Source organism: Pteropus medius, unplaced genomic scaffold, assembly GCF_902729225.1.
Source record: "Pteropus medius unplaced genomic scaffold, Ma_sr-lr_union100, whole genome shotgun sequence".
Classification (NCBI taxonomy): Eukaryota; Metazoa; Chordata; class Mammalia; order Chiroptera; family Pteropodidae; genus Pteropus; species Pteropus medius.
This window is the reverse complement of record NW_024349799.1, coordinates 14,895,186-14,915,104: the sequence shown is the minus strand read 5'-3', so window position 1 is coordinate 14,915,104 and position 19,919 is coordinate 14,895,186. Positions and strand designations below refer to the sequence as shown.

The following is a 19,919-nucleotide window of genomic DNA, read 5'->3' as shown; positions in this document are numbered from 1 at the left end:
TGGTGAAAATAAAGAATGGAAACCAGGTAATATCTCAAAGCCAACCTAACAGCAGTGCTGCAACAGATTTTCCACTGCTGGAAGAAACGTCAGACTTCCCAAAAAGTTCACTGCAGAATGCCCACCCAGTTATTAAGGAAATGGGATTAACTTACTGCATACAGGAGAGAAATCCCTTGGTAGTCACATGGAAAAGCAGGCTGTGATTGGAACTTTAATGTGGAGAAAGGAAAGTCAACAGGGTAGAAATTCAGAGCACAAGGTTTCCAAATCAGCAGCAGAACACCTTACGCATATTTACAGACTGGGTTTCCACCACAGTTGGATGTGCTAGGAACTCACTGATGAACATCACATTCTGTTTCGTGCACTGCTTCCTTAGGAAGGGGCACATCTCACCAGGGAGAAGGGCAGATGCTGAGAGCGGAGTCCAAGGTTCATAGGCTTGCTAATTCTTTCCTATAGTCCGTTCTGTTTTCTGTCAACGGTAAGGAAATACATCCTAGCAAATGACATCCGGTAATGCTTTAATTAACTGTAGTATTTTATGCTCCAATATGTACCAAGAAATTACTTCCAGATGGGGAAACTGAAAGATATTTACATGAAAAAGCAATCCCTTTATTTTAAGGAAACTGGTAACTCCCATAGGTATCGAACTTTGAGGGTCCAGGAGTCTATCCCGATAAGTACTAGAATGAGATTGGAAATTTTTATTTACTATATAAAATGCAACAGTACTCTTTATGCATGCCAGCTTTTCATATGCCCATGTTTCCAAGGCACTGTGTAAGTGGCCCGATGCAGTTCTCATAATTTTATTTTTAGCCATCTCACTTGGAGTAGACAAGAAGTGTGAAACACTTGCTTTCACCCTCAAGCAAGCTAGTTATTTTAGAGATTTCTCTTCCTAGGGAGTGGCATTACATTTCCAGCTGTGAGGTTTTGGCATTTTCTCTAGCATTCTATAAAGAGGGAACTAGGTTTTCCCGTCCAGTCGAAATTCGGGATGAGCTGGTATAATATCCCTCTCACGGCTCAGCAGCCTCAGACCCACTCACCCTGTCTGCCCTGTAGCTGTCACGCTGGTCTTTGGCGGTCTGCTGTCAGTCCTGCTTGTCTGCACTGAGGAGCCACCCTAGGCATGGGAAAGTGGGCACCCTCTTCTGGGTGGCGGGCAAAGTCCTAGGTACTGGTTCTGTGTTCTTCAAGGAAGGGAGGAGTGCCGATAGCTTTGATTCCAGAACTGAATTTGAAGGTCAAAGCACCCTGTCCTTCATGGTTCCCGTTTCACTGTTATGATCCCAATAGGACTTTCTCCAGCCTGGGCACCTCTAAGCCGGCTCTCAGGAAGTCTGTCCATAATAAGAGCAGCAGTGAACTCTACATCAAGTATAAATTATTAATATTTATTTTAACCACATAAAGTGACTTCAAAGTTTTTTTTTTTAAGGGGCTACAGAAAGTGGGAGGAACAAACAGTAAGTTTAGCTTAATAACAGAGTTGTTAGTTACCGTTTTTACCAATGTATGCCCCTTTATATTTGAAGTGACAGTAATAAACCTTCTCTTTGGGGCTGGTTCAACTAAACAGGAAGGATCCGAGTCAGTACGGGGAAAGCACAACTTCTGACATGGTCCCTACTGTTAACACGAGTTTAAAATGAAAGCTGCTGGCTATCAGGAAAGAATCTTTACCATGTTGGTTAACAGCTCAACTGTACAGTAATTACACTTGCTTAGAGAGACAAAAAATACACGTTTATGAAAATGTGCTATAGGAACCATTCGCTATATCAAATTTCTCTCTATTGCAATGGTTCTTAGCAAGGAATAAACAGTATCATCACCTACAGAATTTTTCAACTTACATGCCAGGCCCCACTCCAGACTTACTAGTTCAGAATCTCTAGGCATCTGTATTTGTAAAAAGAGACCCAGGTGATTCTGATGCATATCCCCAGCTGAGAAACATGGTCTGTCCTTAAAAGATGCACACAGAGCATTCAGACCCCGTCAATGAGACATTTAACATAACTCCTACTGACATCTGTTGACTCCTTGGAGATTACTGACAGCGCAATAAATCAAGAAAGCAACTTCCCTGGCTACAACCACCAACTGGCAGAAAACAGGGCTTGACATCTCAATGCCATTATGAAGAGGTCCAACAAATGAATCCCCCAAAATGGCTCAAAAGTGTGGATCTGTAAACACCAAGAGTGACAAGAACCAGGTGCAGCAGCCCACTGGCTTTCCTGGCTTCCCAGGTCAGTCACAGATGGCTGAAGTGACTATGCTGTTTGGAGACGGAACCACTGTTCCCTTTTTTTAAAAGTGGGAAGAGAATGTTAACCTCAATTAGTGCTGGCTGTGTAACTTCACTGCACTGCAGCGACACGACGGCTGTCTGGGCACAGTGAACTCCATCTACTGAGTTGCCAGGTGCTCTCTCCACTCCTTCCCCTCCCTTCCTGTACTTTTCATATTTAGCCATCTTTTCCTAACTGAGCTCAGCTAAAGGCCACACCTCTTTCTTCCACCGCTTCTCAGTGTTCTCGAGTTTGAGATGCTCAATACATGAGTCAGACTAGCAAGACCAGGTTGGAGGGTGATGAAGAAACGAGGCCCAGGAGCAAAGTTGGGGCTGATAGACTGAGTCTGGGCAAAGGGCTGATGGAGAGGGAAGGGTAACAGTGCAGAGTGGTTATAGTGGGAAGATAAGAAGGGGAGAAATAATTATAGTTTCTGGTCAGATTTTCAAACCTTAATGTTTCCCACTGTACGGCTGTCACAAATTTCAGGGATTTTTAGGTAACTTCCTCCATCCTGAGTCTTATCTAATAGTCCAATTTTATCCTGAGGCCTGTTACAGGCATTCTCTGTAAAGAACTCCATCTTCCTCCTTAGCTCTGACCCTACCTGGCCAACAAATTGTTCGTAATTCCTGAACAAATGCTGAGTCACAGTTAATGGAGGCTTGGTTTCCAGTGAACCGGATGAATCAGGGCAAATATGTTGCCCATTCTCATGATGGGGGATGACGTACCGAAAGCCCCATGGCAGAGAGGGAACCTGTTTCCAAGGCCTGGCGCATATAATCCTCTTGGGTGAGAGACACAGAGGAAATCCTCCCTTAGACGTACATGGAGAGGGAAGTGGAGATTACTGAGAAATAAGGGGAATAAGGGAAATACTTGGCCACGTCATGAAAAGTACCAGAAGCAAAATATGCACACAAGCTGGGATTTACACAGAAGAGTGCTCCTGCTTCCATTTCCTTCATAAAGTAAGGCTGGTTTCCTATACCTGTAATCTGCCATGTCGTTAACTCGGAACAACCTCAAATAGTGGCAGAGGAAGGGGTGAGATCCAGGCTTTGTCACTCAAGTTGCCTGGACAGGTGCATGGTAGGGAATAGGGCCACGTGCCAGAGGTTGTTACCGCAGAGAGAGGCTACGGAATCGGCGACAACCGGACCAGTCGAGAGCAGCCCAGAAACAGCAAGTGAAGGGCAGGGACCTTTCACCCAAATGCTGCCTCTGCTGCAAGAATCGGAGATCGTCGAAATTGCCTTTTTATAACCTGGCCCTTACTTGCTTCTCCGATTAGGACAGGAATTAAGACAGGGCATGGGAGAGACACATTAACAACCCAAATGTCTCAGGCAGTTTCGAGATTGGCGATCTGAGAGTCGGGGTGAGCACAGGAGAGGTGGGGGGCTTCCAGGGAGCTGGGTGCTCAGGGTCGCTGGCCAGGGGAAAAAGTGCCCCTTTTCTGCTCCTACAGTCTCTTCTTAATTAGTTTCTCTAGTTTGCGGATGCGAGATGATTCCTGTTCTGGCGTGGGAGCCAGTAGGGACAGGGAGCTGGAGCCTTCTGGCCCTGAGGGCGGGGTGGGGAGCCTCTGGCGAAAGAGCTCCAGCATGCAGCTCTGCTCACTCCTCTTCAGCCCCTGAGGTGGAAAGAGAAAGGAGGATAATGAGAAGTCTGGCCCCAGGAAGGCCCTAGGGGAAAGTACGGCATCTGGTATGCTGTTAGTTGAGGCTCCGCCAACAGCATAATCACTCTGGGCTGAGGATTAACACTTTCCTCAGGGGAGTTACCGGCCCTGGGTAGTAGCCTGGGAAAGAAGCAGAGGAAGTAAAAAAGGTAATAGAATAGGAGAGAAGGGGTTGAGAGAGAAGAAAGGACAGGTAAACAGGGTGAGGAAACTGATACATCTTTTCATTCTGCTAAGCAGTGGTTCTTGACTGGGCTTGGAGGTACCATCAGAATCAGGAAGCTAATGTGCCCAGGATCCTTCTCTTCAAGAGTCCAGATGGCAGCATGAGGCCAGGCATATGCACTTTGAGGAAGCTCCCCAGGGGCCGATATCCACCCCCCTGCCCCACCCAGTTAAGGACCACTGTGTGTGAGAAGGATGTGCAAGTGGACAAAACGAGACACTGAGCTAACCTTCATGTCCAGTATCTTCTGGAAGGTTTCTGTATTGCAGTCCGTAAGGAGTTTGATGTAGTTGTCTACAAATACCACGGACGGTTCGTGGGGGGCCATCACTACCTATCAAGGGAGAGAGACAAAAGCAGGCCCTCAGGGAAAGCTCATGATTGGGGGGCAGGGGATCATCTCTTTTGACCTGCAAGCTGACCAGAGTCCATTATGGACTCTGCAAGATTTCCTTAAGCAGCAGCAACTCCAAACGCAGAAATGTCCTGATGGCCTACTTCATCTTAACATTCAATTAGAGCAGGATTTCCTAAATTTGCTGAATCATAAATATCACCTGGATTGCTTTTTAAGTGCAGGTTCTCATGTCCTTCCTCTGAAGATTCTAATTCTGAGGGCCTGGGATATTTAAAAATACCCAGTGATTTTTTAAAAATATTGGCACCATTTAGGAAACGCTGTTAGAGGGTCTACAGTTTGAGATGTTTTGTGGGTTTGTGGTACCTGATGTTTTCTATCTTCGCTTATCATTGTTCCTGAGGACTGGGCAGCAAAAGGCACTGTGGATTTAAGTGGATTTCCTTAAAAACAAAAACCCCAAAGCTGCCTTACCCTTTTCAAGACTTAAAATCTGGAACTTCATTTAACTACATTCAAGAAATATACAAGCAGCAGGAAAGTAATGGCATTGCAATCCTCACATTCATTTCCATTTGGTTTTGAAATGCAGTGTCTGATTTTCTTCCTCCAGCAGACTAGTTTTGTTTCCAACTCCTGAGAAATGTAACTCAGAATGGTAAGGGGTAGTTCACTCAGAAATTCTCTGCAGATAATTCCCAAACTCTGCTCTCCTCCCTGGTGAGTAAACCAGCTGTGGAAGGAACTGATTATCAGGCTGCTTCCAATTTCCTCAAGCCATAAGCTCAGGGTCTGTGCAGGACTCTCACCTGGTCCCACCAATGTCTCAGGTCCCACTGCTACTTTTTACTCCTGCCATCATTTGAGTCATTCTATGTGGGAGACAGACCCAAGAGCCTGCAGGCCCTAAATTTTTAAGAGCATTCCATGATAGCGTCATTTGTTCTCTAGCCTTCTCCCAAATAGGCCCCCTCTCTTCTCAACAAGAAGAGGTGGAAATCAGATGCAGGTGCCCAAGGCTTCGGACGTTCTCAACATCATCACCCCGTGTATAATATTTTGTTAAATGGGGCTTTAGAAAACCCATTCGCTGATTAGAGTCAGTTGCTGAAACATCTGTTCAGAGTTCCCGTAAAATACAGTTTAGAAAGCCAAAGAAACTTATGTGGAAGGGAGTAACTGATAGCTGGGCCGGAAATTCCTGCTGAGAAGCAGAGAGACCCGACTTAGACACTGATTCACAGAGACAATCCCACCTAACTTCCAATCTTGGCCAAATCTTATTACAAGAGAATCTCATTACGACGAAAAATTCATTTGTCAGGAAGAATTAGGAACTGTCCACTGGCTTTCAACAATATCTGATGAGACCAGAATTTAGTTCCACCAAAGAATGTGAGACTGGTGGGGGATCAGCCCTCACCTGTGTTTTCAAAACCAGTACTCCTTGGAATAAGCGATCAGACAAACAGCCCGAGGAAAGAAAGAGAAACTCTGTGGAAGACATGAGCCCCACCTTGAGGATCATCTCCGCCCAGGTCATGCCTTTCACAACAATCTTGGTGTAGCTGGCAGGTGCTTTCCTCACCACCTGTGAGCCAATGGAAGGTAGATCCAGCAGGACCATCTTCAGGGAATGGGTGTCCAGTAGCAGCTGTGGGAGCAAAGCAGAATCCCATGAGCCACTTCATATAGACACAACACCTAATATACCCATGATGATTAATAACATTTTTCTGATTTTAAAGGTAATACGTTCTCATTAGAGAAAACTCAGGAAAAAAACGTAAAAGGAAAAACATTAGTTATAATTCCTATTACCCAGGACAAAATAAAAACAAGAAGCCAGAGTTAAATGTAATAGTCTCACCAGTCTGTGGGTATAAAAAACTAGAATTATATTGTATATACAGTTTTATAACCTGGCTTTTCCACTTAGTACCTGAAGGTTTCTGAATTCTATTTTACATCTTGGCAGTCTTTAAAAAAAAAAAATCATGATTTTTAATGGCTATATAGTACTTTATGGGTGTGTGTGTGTGTGTGTGTGTGTGTGTCTTTAGTGTATTTAACCATTTCTCCTATAATTTGTTTCTAGATTTTTATTATTACAAATAATGAATGCTGTGATGAACAGCTTTGTACATATAATTCTAATATGTCAATGGCATTTCCTTAGGAGAGAGTCTTTGGAACAGATCACAGAATAAGGACATTTTTGAGGTTCTTGATACATATCTTGAACTGCTTTCTAAATGAATGTACCTATTTACAAATCTGACAGTAGGGCAGACTGCATCATCATTGGCACTGGAAACTGTCATAAAAATCTTGCTTATTCAACAGGCAGAAAATGGTGACTCAGTATTGGTGTATTCTGAATTTCTTGAATGCCAGCGAAGATGTAGGAGAGTATACCAAATTTAAACATTAGTACCTTGGCAACGATCTGCTTTTTTTGTTGTTGTTGTTCCCTTGGATGCTAATTATTTGGGAGGACATCAGCTTTTCTGATTGCACACCAATTGCCAAGAATGATGCTAGGAATGTTTCATGTCATTTAGTCTTTACAAGATCCTGCCCTGTAGGTATTTATTGTTCCCATTTTATAGCTGAGAAAATCAAAGTTCCAGAGGTTATATAACTTGCTAAAAGTATCTCACACAATGGATGGGAGGATGAGGTGGACAGGAAGCTGTATTTCCATTTCCTGCTGCCTAGGTAAGTGCTAGAGGGCAGTGTTAGCTTATAGCTCATACTGTTGTCTGTTGAACCCATGTGTACTATGAACATGCTGCTCTTGGCAACCAGGTCACACAGAAATAACTGAAGCCTGATAACACTCTGGCCCATTGAGACAGTTTAAGAGAATGGAATCATATGCTCACCAACCAGACAAAGGTAGCCATGGGGCGACAGTCCCACGGCCACCACCACTACAACTCTGATGGTCAATCTTATGTTCAGGACAAGGCTTGCTGTATCTACACTGCCACTGGCTCTCAGAAAGCCTTCATAATTATATCAGGCAGGGATGGAATGGGATTTCTCTAGGCCCCGGGACACTGCATTCTCTCATTCCCTGCATTTTCCTATGGACAGGAGAATTAATGACTAAAGATAAGATAACCTCATTAGTGAGAACCACTATTAATGGTCATGGTGATTATGAAAATTTGGAGATTATATCAATGTTTTACTTGAAATAACTTAGATGAAAATATTACTCTTAAAAAATGGTGAGGTATCGACAAACTGATTCTAAAGTTTATCTGGAGATACAAAAGACCCCAAATAGCCAACATGATTTCGAAGAAGAAGAACAAAGTTGGAGCACTGACAGTACTTGACTTCAAGATTTATTAAAAAGGTACAGTAATCAGGACAGTATGGTATTGGTGAAAGCACAGATAAATAGATCAGTGGAGCAGAATAGAGAGCCCAGGAATAGACCCACACAAATAAATTGATCTTTCACAAGGGAGCAAGGCAATACATTGGAGTAGTCTTTTCAATGAATGGTGCTGGAGCAACTGGACATCCACATGCAAAGAAAATGAATCTAGACACAGACCTTGCACTCTTCACAAAAATTAATTCAAAATGGATCACAGACCTAAATGTTAAATGCAAAACTATAAAACTAGAAGATAACATAGGAGAAAATCTAAGTGACCTTGGTATGGTAATGACTTTTTAGATATAACACCAAAGACCTGACCCAAGAAAGAAATAACTGATAAGTTGGACTTCATTAAACTGAAAAACTTATGCTCTGCAAAAGACAATGTCAAAGGAATCAGAAGACAAGTCATAGACTGGGAGAACATATCTGTAAAGGATACATTTGGTAAAGGACTGTTACTCAAAATATACAAAGAACTCTTAAAACTCAGCAATAAGAAAACAAACAACTTGATTAAAAAAAAAAATGGGTCAAAGATCTTAACAGACACCTCACCAAAGAAAATATACAGATGGCAAATAGGCATATGAAAAGATGCTCCACATCATACGTCATCAGGGAAATACAAAATAAAACAATACAGGTCTCTCTTCAACTAGGCAGTGAGCAGCCTCCCCAGCACGTGCAGATCTTTGCGAAGACCCTGACAGGAAGGACCATCACACTCGAGGTCAAGCCCTGTGACATCACTGAGAATGTCAAAGCTAAAATCCAAGACAAGGACAACATGAGTGGATCTTGAGATAATCATGCTAAGCCAAATAAGTCAGACAGAAAAAGTTGAAAACCATATGATATCACTCATATGTGGGATATAAAACTAAAAGCAACAAACATGACAAACAGAGACGCATGGACATGGACTGTGGGTTAGCGGTTACCAGTGGGAAGCGGGGGCGGGAGAGGTAGATAGAGGAAAAAAGGGTCAAATGTTTGGTGACAAAAGGAAATCTAACTTTGGGAGGTGAACACACAATGCAATATATATACGACATAGTGTTGAACTGTACATTTGAAACTTATCTGATTTTATTAATCAATGCCACCCTAATAATTTTTAATAAAAAAAATTAAAATTTCCTGCAACTGAGGAAAAAAATAAAATCCAAGACAAGGGGTGCATCCTACCTGACTTTTGTGGGCAAACAGAGAATGGCCACACTCTCTCAGGCTGTAATATCTAAAAGAGTCCACCCTGCACTTGGTGCTTCATCTGTGTCGTGGCATCACCGAGCCCTCCTTCCGCCAGCTTGCCCAGACGTACAACTGCGACAAGATGATATGCTGCAAGTGTTATGCCCACCTGCATCCCTGTTGTCATGTACCGCAAGAAGTGTGGCAACACCAACAACCTACACTCCAGGAAGGTCAAATAAGGGCCCTCCACAGCCTCCTTGGCCTGCAGGGCGGCCTCCTGCCCAAACCCCTTGGCCCTGGGGCCTCAATAAAGTTTCCCTTTTGTTGATGGGAGCAATAAAAACCAAACCAAAACAATGATATACCATTATACATCTATTAGAATGGCCGAAATCTGGAATGCTGATACCACTAAATGCTGGTGAGGATGTGGAGCACCAGGAACTCTCATTGCTGATGGGAATGCAAAATGGTACAGCCATTTTGGAAAACAGTTTGATGGTATCTTATAAAACTAAACATAACCTTACCATACAATCTAGCAATCATACTCCTAGGTTTTGATCCAAAGGAGTTGAAAATTTGTGTTCACACAAAAACCTGCACATGATGCTTTTAACAGCTTCATTTATAATTGCCAAAAATTATGAAGCAACCAAGATGTCCTTCAGTAGCTGAATGGGTAAACTGTGGTATACCCTGATGGAGTAGTATTATTCAGTACTAAAAAGAAATGGGCTATCAAGCCATGAAAAGACAGAGGAACCTTAAATACACATGATCAAGTGAAAGAAGCCAATCTAAAAAGGCTACGTAATGTATGATTCCAACTATAAGACATTCTGGAAAACTATGAAGACTATAAAGACAGTAAAAAGATCAGTAGTTGCCAGAGCTGGGGGCGGTGGGTGGGATGGTTAGGAGGAGCGCAGAGGATTTTTAGGGCAGTGAAACTACTCTGTATGACACTATTATGGTGGGTACGTGTTATTATACATTTGTCCAAATCCATAGAATGTATAATATCAAGAATGAACCATAGTATAAACTACAGACTTTTAGTGATGATGATGTGTCAATGTATGTCCACCAATTATAACAAATGTACACTCTGTTGGAGGATGTTGATAATGGAGGAGGCTATGCATTTGTCGGGGCAGGGGCAGGGGGTATTATGGGAACTCTCTGTACCTGCCCCTCAATTTTGTTGTGAACCTTAAACTGCTCTAAAAAACAAAGCTTTAATTTAAAAAAATGGTGAGGAAGCTACACTAAGAGTAATTTCATGCAGTAATGTGGCCAAAGGCCTAAACTCTATGTCATTCAACTGCAGACCAGGAAAATGCTAATGCATTTGGATTTTTCTAGGTTTCCAGAGATGAAAATTCTTACTTCCCAAGTATTTGTTTTTTGAAGAGGCCATAGGCTCACAGAGAAAGATACCCAGGCACGCAGAGGAGAGATGAGCATAGATTGTCTGAGGCCCATACAATGAGCCCGCATCAATCAGAACACTGCTGTCCCTCAGAGGTAACCCCATACATGCCTCTAAAGAATAAGTATGCTAAATTCCAAGAAGATTAAAAACCTAGATATAAAAAGAAAAACATTAAGGAAAAAAAATGGATTATTTTTATTACTTGTGGGTAGAGAATAATGTGAAACACCAAGAAAGATTGAAAAATCTACTACTTTAAAATAAGTTTATATCAAAGACACATAAAGCAAAAGGCACAAACCAGGAGAAGATATGTATAATATTGGCAAAGGAATAATATTCAGAACATATGAAAATTTCTACAAATCAGTAAGAAAAAGACCAGCAACCCAAAAGTAACAGCAATAGTAGGGCAAAGATCTGAACAGGCAATTCATGAAAACAAAAACTCAGGAGCTCATAAGACATGTGGAATGACATGTAATGTAATAAGTAATCCAGTAAATGCGAATTACAGCCATAATTGTATAACATTTTATACTCATCAGAGAGGCAAATGTTAAAAAGGCTGATAATACCAAGTGTTGGTAGGATGTGGTACAATGAAATTCATATTTATGGTGAAAATATAAATTTGGGAACTCTCTAAGCGGAAGCACTTTGGAGGAAATTCAGTAACATTTTCTTACTTGAAGACTTGCATAACCCACAACACAGCACCCATACTTACACCCTTTAGGGAAATTCTTGCTCTTATAAAAAAATGTTTCCTGCATCCACTGTTTGTAACAGCAAAAGACTGGAAACAACTTAAATGTCCATCAACAGTAGAATGGATAATTAAATTGTGGTATGTTCATGCAATGGAATATGACATTTGAGTTAAAATGAATAAACTCAGACAACATATATCAACATAGATAAATCTCAAAAACATTATATTGGGCAACAAAAGCAAGTGGGGAAATGATATGTTTAAAAATATGCAAAACAAAATTACATATCGTTTGTGAATATATACACATGTAACACATCAAAACGCATATGGGAATGATAAAAGTCAAAATCAGAATAGTGGTTACTTCTGGGCATGAAGGGAGGGGACTGAGCGGGTAGGATCCCTGGGGGCTTCAGCAATAATTGTGATGATTTACTTTATATAAAAAAAGATCTAAAGCAAATGTGGAAGCATGTTAAGATTTGACTGAGTGGTGAGCTGGTATTCTTGACATTATTTTCTATATTTATATTAACTGGAAATATTTATTTCTTCTTCTTTTTTTAAGTATGCTATTTGAGGCCTGGTGAGGATTCGACTTTATCTTCCATATAGCAAATTTTCAGAGCCTTGTCAAAATCAAAGCCATGTCTTAGCATTAGCTGTTGAAAGGGAAAAAAAAATCAATGATTTTGAAACATATGGGCATATTGCCTACTTTTTTCTATACTTTCTACTTCCTAGAGACATATTATGTGTATAAATAATTATACAGTCTTAAATGACAAGAAGAGTTCTAAATGACCAAGACATAATTTTCTAGTGTCTTCCAAATCTTGAGATATGACATTTTCAATCCTTGGCCAGTCAATAAAATTCTGTCTACAGCAGACAGCTGAAGAGATAGAAACCCTGGTCTTAGGCTTTACAAAAAGCAGTGCAGTCAGAAAAGGCAGGAGCTAGTCTGACAGATTTAGCACCTGTCTGTGGGAAGTGAAGGTGAATAGCCACATTTATCATGAAAATCTGCTGGTTTTCTTCGTTGAAAATAGCTAACAGTTCATCTCCTTAGGCATAAAGCATTGGGTAAGAGGTGGTCATAAGCCAAATTTGTTTAAGCCTCAGAGATAATTTTTTGGAGTGGTGTGGCTCATGTTGTTGATGGGCTACTGGGGTATAGGGCTGGCCAGCATGCTATTCTTGTGAAAGTTCATCATAACCCAACAATGGAAAGTTTTGAGGGGTTTACTTCTTAAAGTGCCTCCTACTCTTGGGGGGGACACCATGACTATGAGTAGTTAGGGAAATCTTGAGTGGATAAGATAAAAGTATACATCTAGAAGGTAAAGAACCATATGTATGCTGCAAAGTTCTTCAATGAGGTGGCGCAGAAGATATAAAAAATGCATGGACCAAGGTGGGGACATGCTCTGCTCCTTTTCTCTCTCTCTCTAATTCAGGTGTAACTTTCATACAGTAAAGTACATAAAAACCAAGTATGTAGCTTGATAAACTTTTATATATGTATCCACCTTATACCTAACTAAAGATATTGGATATCTCCAGCATCCCACAAGGCTCCCTCATGTTCTCTTCCAGTCAATGCTCTCCCTTCCTTCTCAGCAAAGGAGACCAGTTTTCTGCCCTCTGTCGCTGAAGATTAGCTTAACTCATTAATCTGCTATGAACATTCTTGTACATGTCTTTAAGTGGTCATGTGCCCTCCCTTCTCTGGGGTGGAATCTGCTCAAGTGTAGAATTGCTAGATTATGGGGTAGGCATGTCCAGCTTTAGGAGAGACTGCCCAACAGTTTTCCCATTTGGCTGTGCCGATTTCCATTCCTACTATTAATATATAAAAGTTTCAGTTGCTTTACATCCTCACCAACACTTGGTATTGTCAGTCTTTTTAATTTTAGCCATTCTGACATTATTATGATTTTAATTTACATTTCCTTGGACAATTAATACGTTTACTGGCTTTCTAGATATCCTCTTTTTATATACAGTATACGGCAATGGTCAAGATTAATATTTTCCCCATATGGACATCCAATTGCCCAGCACCATTTATTGAGATCTTCCTTTCTCAACTAAATTACAGTGTCACATTTTTCATAAATCAAGTGTCTGTATATGTGTGAGTCTATTTCTAAACTTGATTCTGTTCTATTAGCTTATTTGTCCCTGGTGCCAGTACCACAGTCTAAATTACTACAGTATTAAGTCTTGATACCCTAAGGTTTAAGTCTTCCAACTCTGTTCTTTTTCTTTAAAATGATTTTAGCTGTTCTTAGCCTTTTGTATTTCCATCTAACTTTCAGAATCAGCTTATCAGTTTATATGCACACAAACACACGCACACACACACGCACTCACATGCCACCCATGCTGGGATTTTAATTGGGACTGTCTCAATTCTATGAATTAATTTTGGAAAACTTTACATCTTTTTGAGTGTTTTAATCTAGGAACATGAGCTATCCTGTCATTTTAAAGGTCTTGTTTAATGTTTCTTAAAATTGTATCATTTTCTATGTAGAAGACTTGGACATTTTTGATAGATTTATTCCTAGGTATTTAATGTTTTCCTAATGCTACTGTAAATAAAAAATTTTTAAGTTTTAAATTGTTGCTGGTATACAGAAATATTTAAAATGTCAAAAATAATTTAATACTGACCTTATATCCAGCAACCCTGCTAAATTTATATTTTAATATTTATCTGTAGATTTTTAGATATTGATTCACAATCATGTTCTCTGTTAAAAATGACAGTTTCTTCCTTTCTAATTTGTATTTCTTTAAATTCTTTAAAAACTTTTTACTTTTTTTTTTTTGCCTTATTGTTCTGGCAAGGACTTCAAGGGCAGTGTAGGACAGAAATGGTGATAGCAGACATCTTTGTCTTATTCCTAATGTTAAGAGAAAATCTTTCTATATTTGACCATTAAGCATGATGTTTATTGTCATTTTTTTTCTTTAACTGATTCATTTATTTTGTAAGCTTGTTCAGTTCTCCCATCTCCAGGTCCTGGATGACCTTGCTGATGGCTGTAAATGCCTCTAGAGCATGGTTGTGCCTGTCTCCTCGCTCTGTGTGGCATGAAAAGAGAGGACCTTTTTTGACTGAGTGATAGAAGAGGCTTTGAGCTCTCAGTGGAAAGGATGGTCTCATAGAAATCAAGATGGGCCAGAGCTTAATCAGACAGAGAAAAGTGAGCGGCTGGGTAGATAAGAGATTCAGAAAGCTCTTTAGAAGGAGAAAAGTGATGTGTGAAACGGAGAAAGCTCTACTATCTGGGCAGAAGCGCATGCATTCAAAAAAAGAAAAGAGAAAGTTTAACTTTCCTAACTCAAGTTCTAAAATCAGAAAATCTAGAAGGAAGTTAGTTTAATTGCAAAAGTATGAAAGTTTTGTGTCGATCCCCAAATAAAATTTTATTTCGGATTACACATGAGTGAATACATGTGGGTGTGGATACTATTATTATCTTTTAGATTTTGTTATGGAGAATTTCAAACATAGATGAAGTAAACACAATAGTATCATAAATCTTTATGCATCTATCACCCAGCTGCAACCACCAAAGGCATTCTGGTATTCTCATCTTATTTCACTTATGCTTCTAAATCCTGTGGTTCTCAGCTGGGGGTGATTTGGTCCATTCCCCCAATCCCCACCCAGATATCTGGTGACGTCTGGAGAGATTTCTGATTGTCAAAACTGGAAGGGTGTTACTGGCAACTAGTGGGTAGTGTGGTAAGTGATGCTGCTCAACAACTTGTAAAGTATAAGCCCCCACAACGAAAGATTCTCTGGCTCCATAAGTCAATGGTGCAAAAGTTGAGAAACCCCGCTATGATCACTCCCTATCCCTCACTTAATTTTTTTGAGGCAAAATATACATACATTAAAATGTACAATTCTTAACTGTACAATTTTGCCAAATGAATTTACCCATGTAATCCATACCCTCTCATAAGTTTTTATATATACCCTTTATCAGATTCAACAATTTCCCTTCTATTCCTAGTTTGTTAAGGTTTATTTTAATCTATAATTTGTAGGTATTGAAACCTATTTTTTTTAAAGGAGTGTTTAAAAACACTTGCTACATTTAGGATATTTACTGAGAACTATGTCTGAAAAATAACCATTCTACTTTCTTATTTTTCCAACTGCAATGTTATACATACTACCTGATTTTCTTTTTCCCTTTTCTTGGTGTTTGGGTTTTAAAAAAAATCTAAAACTTGCTTTAAACCATTTTTTCCATATGGTTTTGAATCATGTGAATTTTAAAGTCAGTATGGTTAAAACATGTTATATACATAGAATGGAATGTTATCCAGCCTTAAAAAGGAAGGAAATTCTGAAACATGCTACAACCTAAATAAACCTTGAAGACATGTTAAGTGAAATAAGCCGGACACAAAAGAACAGCTATTATCTAATTCCACTTATGTGAGGTACCCAGAGTAGTCATAGTCATAGAGATAGAAAGTAGAATGGTGGTTGCTAGGAGCTGGGGGAAGGGAAGAATGGAAGGTCAGTGTTTAATGGGAATGGAGTTTCAGTATGGGAAGATGAAAAGGTCTGGAGATGGATGGAGGGGATGGCAGAACAACAATGTGAATGTACTTAATACTATTAAACTGTACACTTAAACATGGTTAAAATGGTAAATTTTATGTTTTGCATGTTTTACCACAAAAAAGTCAAGATAGCATATGAGGATAATACAAAGGAAAAGAAAATAACCTCATAGATAAAAAATATATTACTTAAAATATTTTAGACTCCATAATATGACAGATCTAAAAGGAGTGCGTGAAGAGTGTCTGGTTCAGTGTTTTTATTTAAACAAATGGAAACTGAGCCCAGAGCAGGGAAGCAACTGCCTATGATCATGGGGACCATTAATAGCAGAGTGGGGGCCCCCAAGTCTCAGAGTTCTTTTCCCTACACCATATTATGCTGCTTCCTCTATAGTTAAGTTGGTGCAAATAGATTCCATTTCTGCTGTGTGCTCATAGACACCATGGCTACAGACTACTTAGTGACCTTGCAAATCCCATCAGAGTCTCTGAAAATCACAAACTAGCAAGAAGCATTACAAATACTGGTATGGCTCAGTTCCACGTGGCCCTTGCAATTGCTCAAGAGGGCTCTGGGGCTCAAATCAGTAATCAGGAAGAGCAGGAAAATGTCTCCTTTCCTTATTTCAGCACGTGTATTAAAGTATAATCTATATTTAGGATGTAGTAGCTTTGTGGCAAAGCAGAGGCGGTTGAGATTAGCTAAATCTTAGATTTGAATGTCACAGTTTTATTTAAGCTCAGTTTACAGCTGCTAGAAGAAGTTCAGTCTATGAACATTGCTGCCTGAGTGATCACACCTTTGGCTACATGACTGTTTGGGTTTCTAAGCCCAGATATTTCAGGCAAGCATAGACCCAGCAAAACCTGAACTTCATGTGGGACTCTTTCAAAGGCCACATTGTCCTTTGGTTCCCACCACGCCATCCCCCAGGCTGGGCCTGTTGAGATCCACACTCCCATATCACCCACTCATATTTGCCTGGGGTCTGAGAAAGTAAAACCTTAAGGTTCCCATCCATGTCTCGAAGCAGAAGTAAATACTGGCTAAACTGATATTTTTGAAGATATGGGCTTTGCTTCCGAGCTGATTATTTTAACATTCTTTTAAGGAAGAGAAAATCTGAGGAAAATAGATATGATATTAGATTTATGTGACAATATGAAAATATCAGGATTATGAGAGAATAAATCAGCTAGCAAGGCCTGGGAAAGCTGCAATCTCATGAATGCATGTTCTCAATGAGTCAACTTTGTGTTCCAGTGGCTTCATCAGGTCTAGAGACAGAAACCTAGTAACTGAGAACTCTAAAGCTTCTTCTAGATACACAGATCGTAATCACTCCACATCCTCTCTGATTACACAAAACAGTGAGATGAACAGAATCAATTCTCAGTGAACACAGGCTAATGAAATTGGAGACAACATGTTGGGGGAGGGGCATTAGGCTGCTGTTTCTAACTAAGAATTAACTCTATGCTTATTCCATACAAGAGTCTAGAGTTTCAAAACACTGAAATGTTACAGTCAGACACAGTCAGTGTCTGAATCCACACAACCTCTCAAGAGGTTTTCTGAGACAATATTTTTGACTCTGGTTAAAGCTGGTCAGCCAGACAGCCAGCAGCAAGCGTTGACTAGGTGTTACTATGCAGAGAGATGGGAAATGAAAACAGAAACAAAGTCGTGTCCTTGGTCTGAAGAAGCTTAAATTAGTAAGAGCTGGCATTTGTTGGGGGCTTACCATGTGCCAGATATTGTGTCATTATCTTGTTTAATCCTCGTAACTACCCTGTGAGGCAGTACTAGGATTAACCCCATTTTACAGACGAGGAAACTAAAGTGGTGGGAGGTTAAGTAACTCATCTAAGGACAAACAGTTGTTATGCTGCAGACAGGATTCAGCCTCAGACCTCCGTGATTCTGGAGCCCATAACCTTAATGCTCACGCCATACTGCCGTTCCATAACCTAGAAGGCCACTCACAAAAAGAGTATAAAAACACACTGTACTTATCAGATTCAGAGACTCCTGATATTCACAGGTATTACATCTCTGGCTTTCATGGTTCATGAGATCCATGATGCACTGGACATATGCCAACTTGCCATCTTCCAGAGGTGGACCAGCACAGCCTAGAGCCCAGTGTGAGGGCAAGTCACTAAGCTGGGAGAGAGCTGAGCCTGTACCAAGCTGACTAATTAGGTAGAAGATCAGAAAATGCCTTGAATTATATAACCTTCTTACTTAAAAACGTAGTTTAGTTCTTTCAAATATAAAAAGTAACTGAAATAGGTTCGCTAAGTGTTGCCAGATAGAGGCCTGGAATTTGTTTTAATATATGAGAATCATTTATGATCAGTATTTAAATAGTTTACATCTAAGTAGGTATTTTTAAAGAATTAGGGGATGAATATCATTGTTTGCTTCGTTAAAAGTAAGCGTAAGCTGCTCTCTGAACTCAAACTGCTCATTCTGAACTCAAACTGCTCATACTTTGAAGAGTCTGAATAGGTGGTAGCTGAAATGAGGTGATTCTGCTGTAGCATGTAACTCGACTCATCAGTGCTAATGTGACACAGTCTATGAAGAGATGTCTTGAAGCACAGAATTCAAGTGAATGGAGTGGGGCTAATCAAGGAAGGAATCTTGGGTGAGGTGAACAGAGTTTTTCAGCACCAAAAAGATAAGCCTTTCTTTGCTACTCTTAAGTGGATTCTGCCCCAGCAACTATGGGATCCAAAATAAACAGAGCCTCTGTCTGGACACTTTTCGCTTTGTCCCTCTCAAGCCCCAGCTCTCAGGGTAGCCTCTCTGACCTTCCACTCTAAAGCCATTATTCCCTCATGCCCCTAAGATATTCTTTCACATAACCCAGTTTTATACCCTTTAGTATACTTAAGTTGAAATTATCTTTTAATTTCTTTGTTAAATTGTATATTATCTATCTCTTCTTATAGAATGTAAGCATCATGAAGCTAAGATCTTTTCTGTCTTGTTCACTGTGTTATACCCTGCACCTAGAATTTAGTATGTGCTCAACAAAACATTGTTGAATAAATGGATAACTGAATTAAGTTATTAGGTCATCACACTATTCCCAAAGAGGGGAAATCAGCAACTGTACTCCAGATCAGATCTGTACTATAAAGGTATGTATGTGGTCTATGACTAAAGTCAGGAAGAAAAGGCCCTATATCAAATTCGCCTCACCTGTTCTGCTCCCACCATGCTAATTGGCTTGCACTTGAAGAGGTGGGTGATGAACTTGGGAATGAAGGAGCTGTGGATAAAAAAAAGAGGTGATGAATTAGGTTTATTTTCTCTTTTGTAAAGAACTGCAGAAAAAATTTCAAGGACTCACTTCCTTCCATAAAGAAACTGAGAATTAAGTAGATACTTCTGTAGCCTACCAGCATCTATTGCCTTCCTTTTCTTTCTTGGTTTTATTTAGATATACATGGCCTTGGGATGTAAAAGAAAAGTTAATTCCTCCTACTCTATAGAGGTGAATTCTAATTAGCCTCAGCCAGTCAGGGTATGGCATTCCCTTGGTAACTGTTGTCGGTCTTGAGATGGGGACGTGATCTAAGTTGGCCCATTCAGACTAGAGGTATTTTATTGCATGGCTGGGGCAAGACTCTTCTTCTTTAGGGTATTCTTGTATTTGGTTATATCATCTAGAGCGGCCATTTTCCCACCATTATGAGGATGAAGCCAGCCCTAAGGGGAGCAGCGTAAAAACCTGGGTCCTTAATGATGTTGCTGAACCACTAATCAACCATTCTTAGATCTGTCCCTACTCTGGGCTTCTGGTTTACATGAAATAAAGTTTACCTTCTGTTTAAGTCTGTTTGAGTCAGGGCTTCTGTTATTAGTAGCTGCAAAAATTCTAACAGATATGAGAGTAGAATATACGTAAGGTGGTTAGGGGATCTTAAATGCAAAAATAGGAAATAATTGTTAAGGAG

General features: G+C 40.2%; 1 protein-coding gene across 5 annotated transcripts in view; it reads right to left on the bottom strand.

Moving 5' to 3' along the window:
* Positions 1-1,388: 1,388 nt before the first annotated feature.
* The window catches only part of VPS53 (VPS53 subunit of GARP complex), a 122,709-nt gene continuing 104,178 nt past the window's right edge, over positions 1,389-19,919 (bottom strand). For all 5 annotated transcript variants that reach the window (XM_039886224.1, XM_039886225.1, XM_039886228.1 and 2 more), the window contains 4 exons: positions 19,162-19,231; positions 6,103-6,240; positions 4,458-4,562; positions 1,389-3,954 (listed from right to left, as the gene is read on the bottom strand). In XM_039886224.1, the coding sequence (XP_039742158.1) occupies positions 3,784-3,954; positions 4,458-4,562; positions 6,103-6,240; positions 19,162-19,231 (484 nt within the window). In that variant the 3' untranslated portion in view covers positions 1,389-3,783. The remainder of the gene's footprint in view (positions 3,955-4,457; positions 4,563-6,102; positions 6,241-19,161; positions 19,232-19,919) is intronic.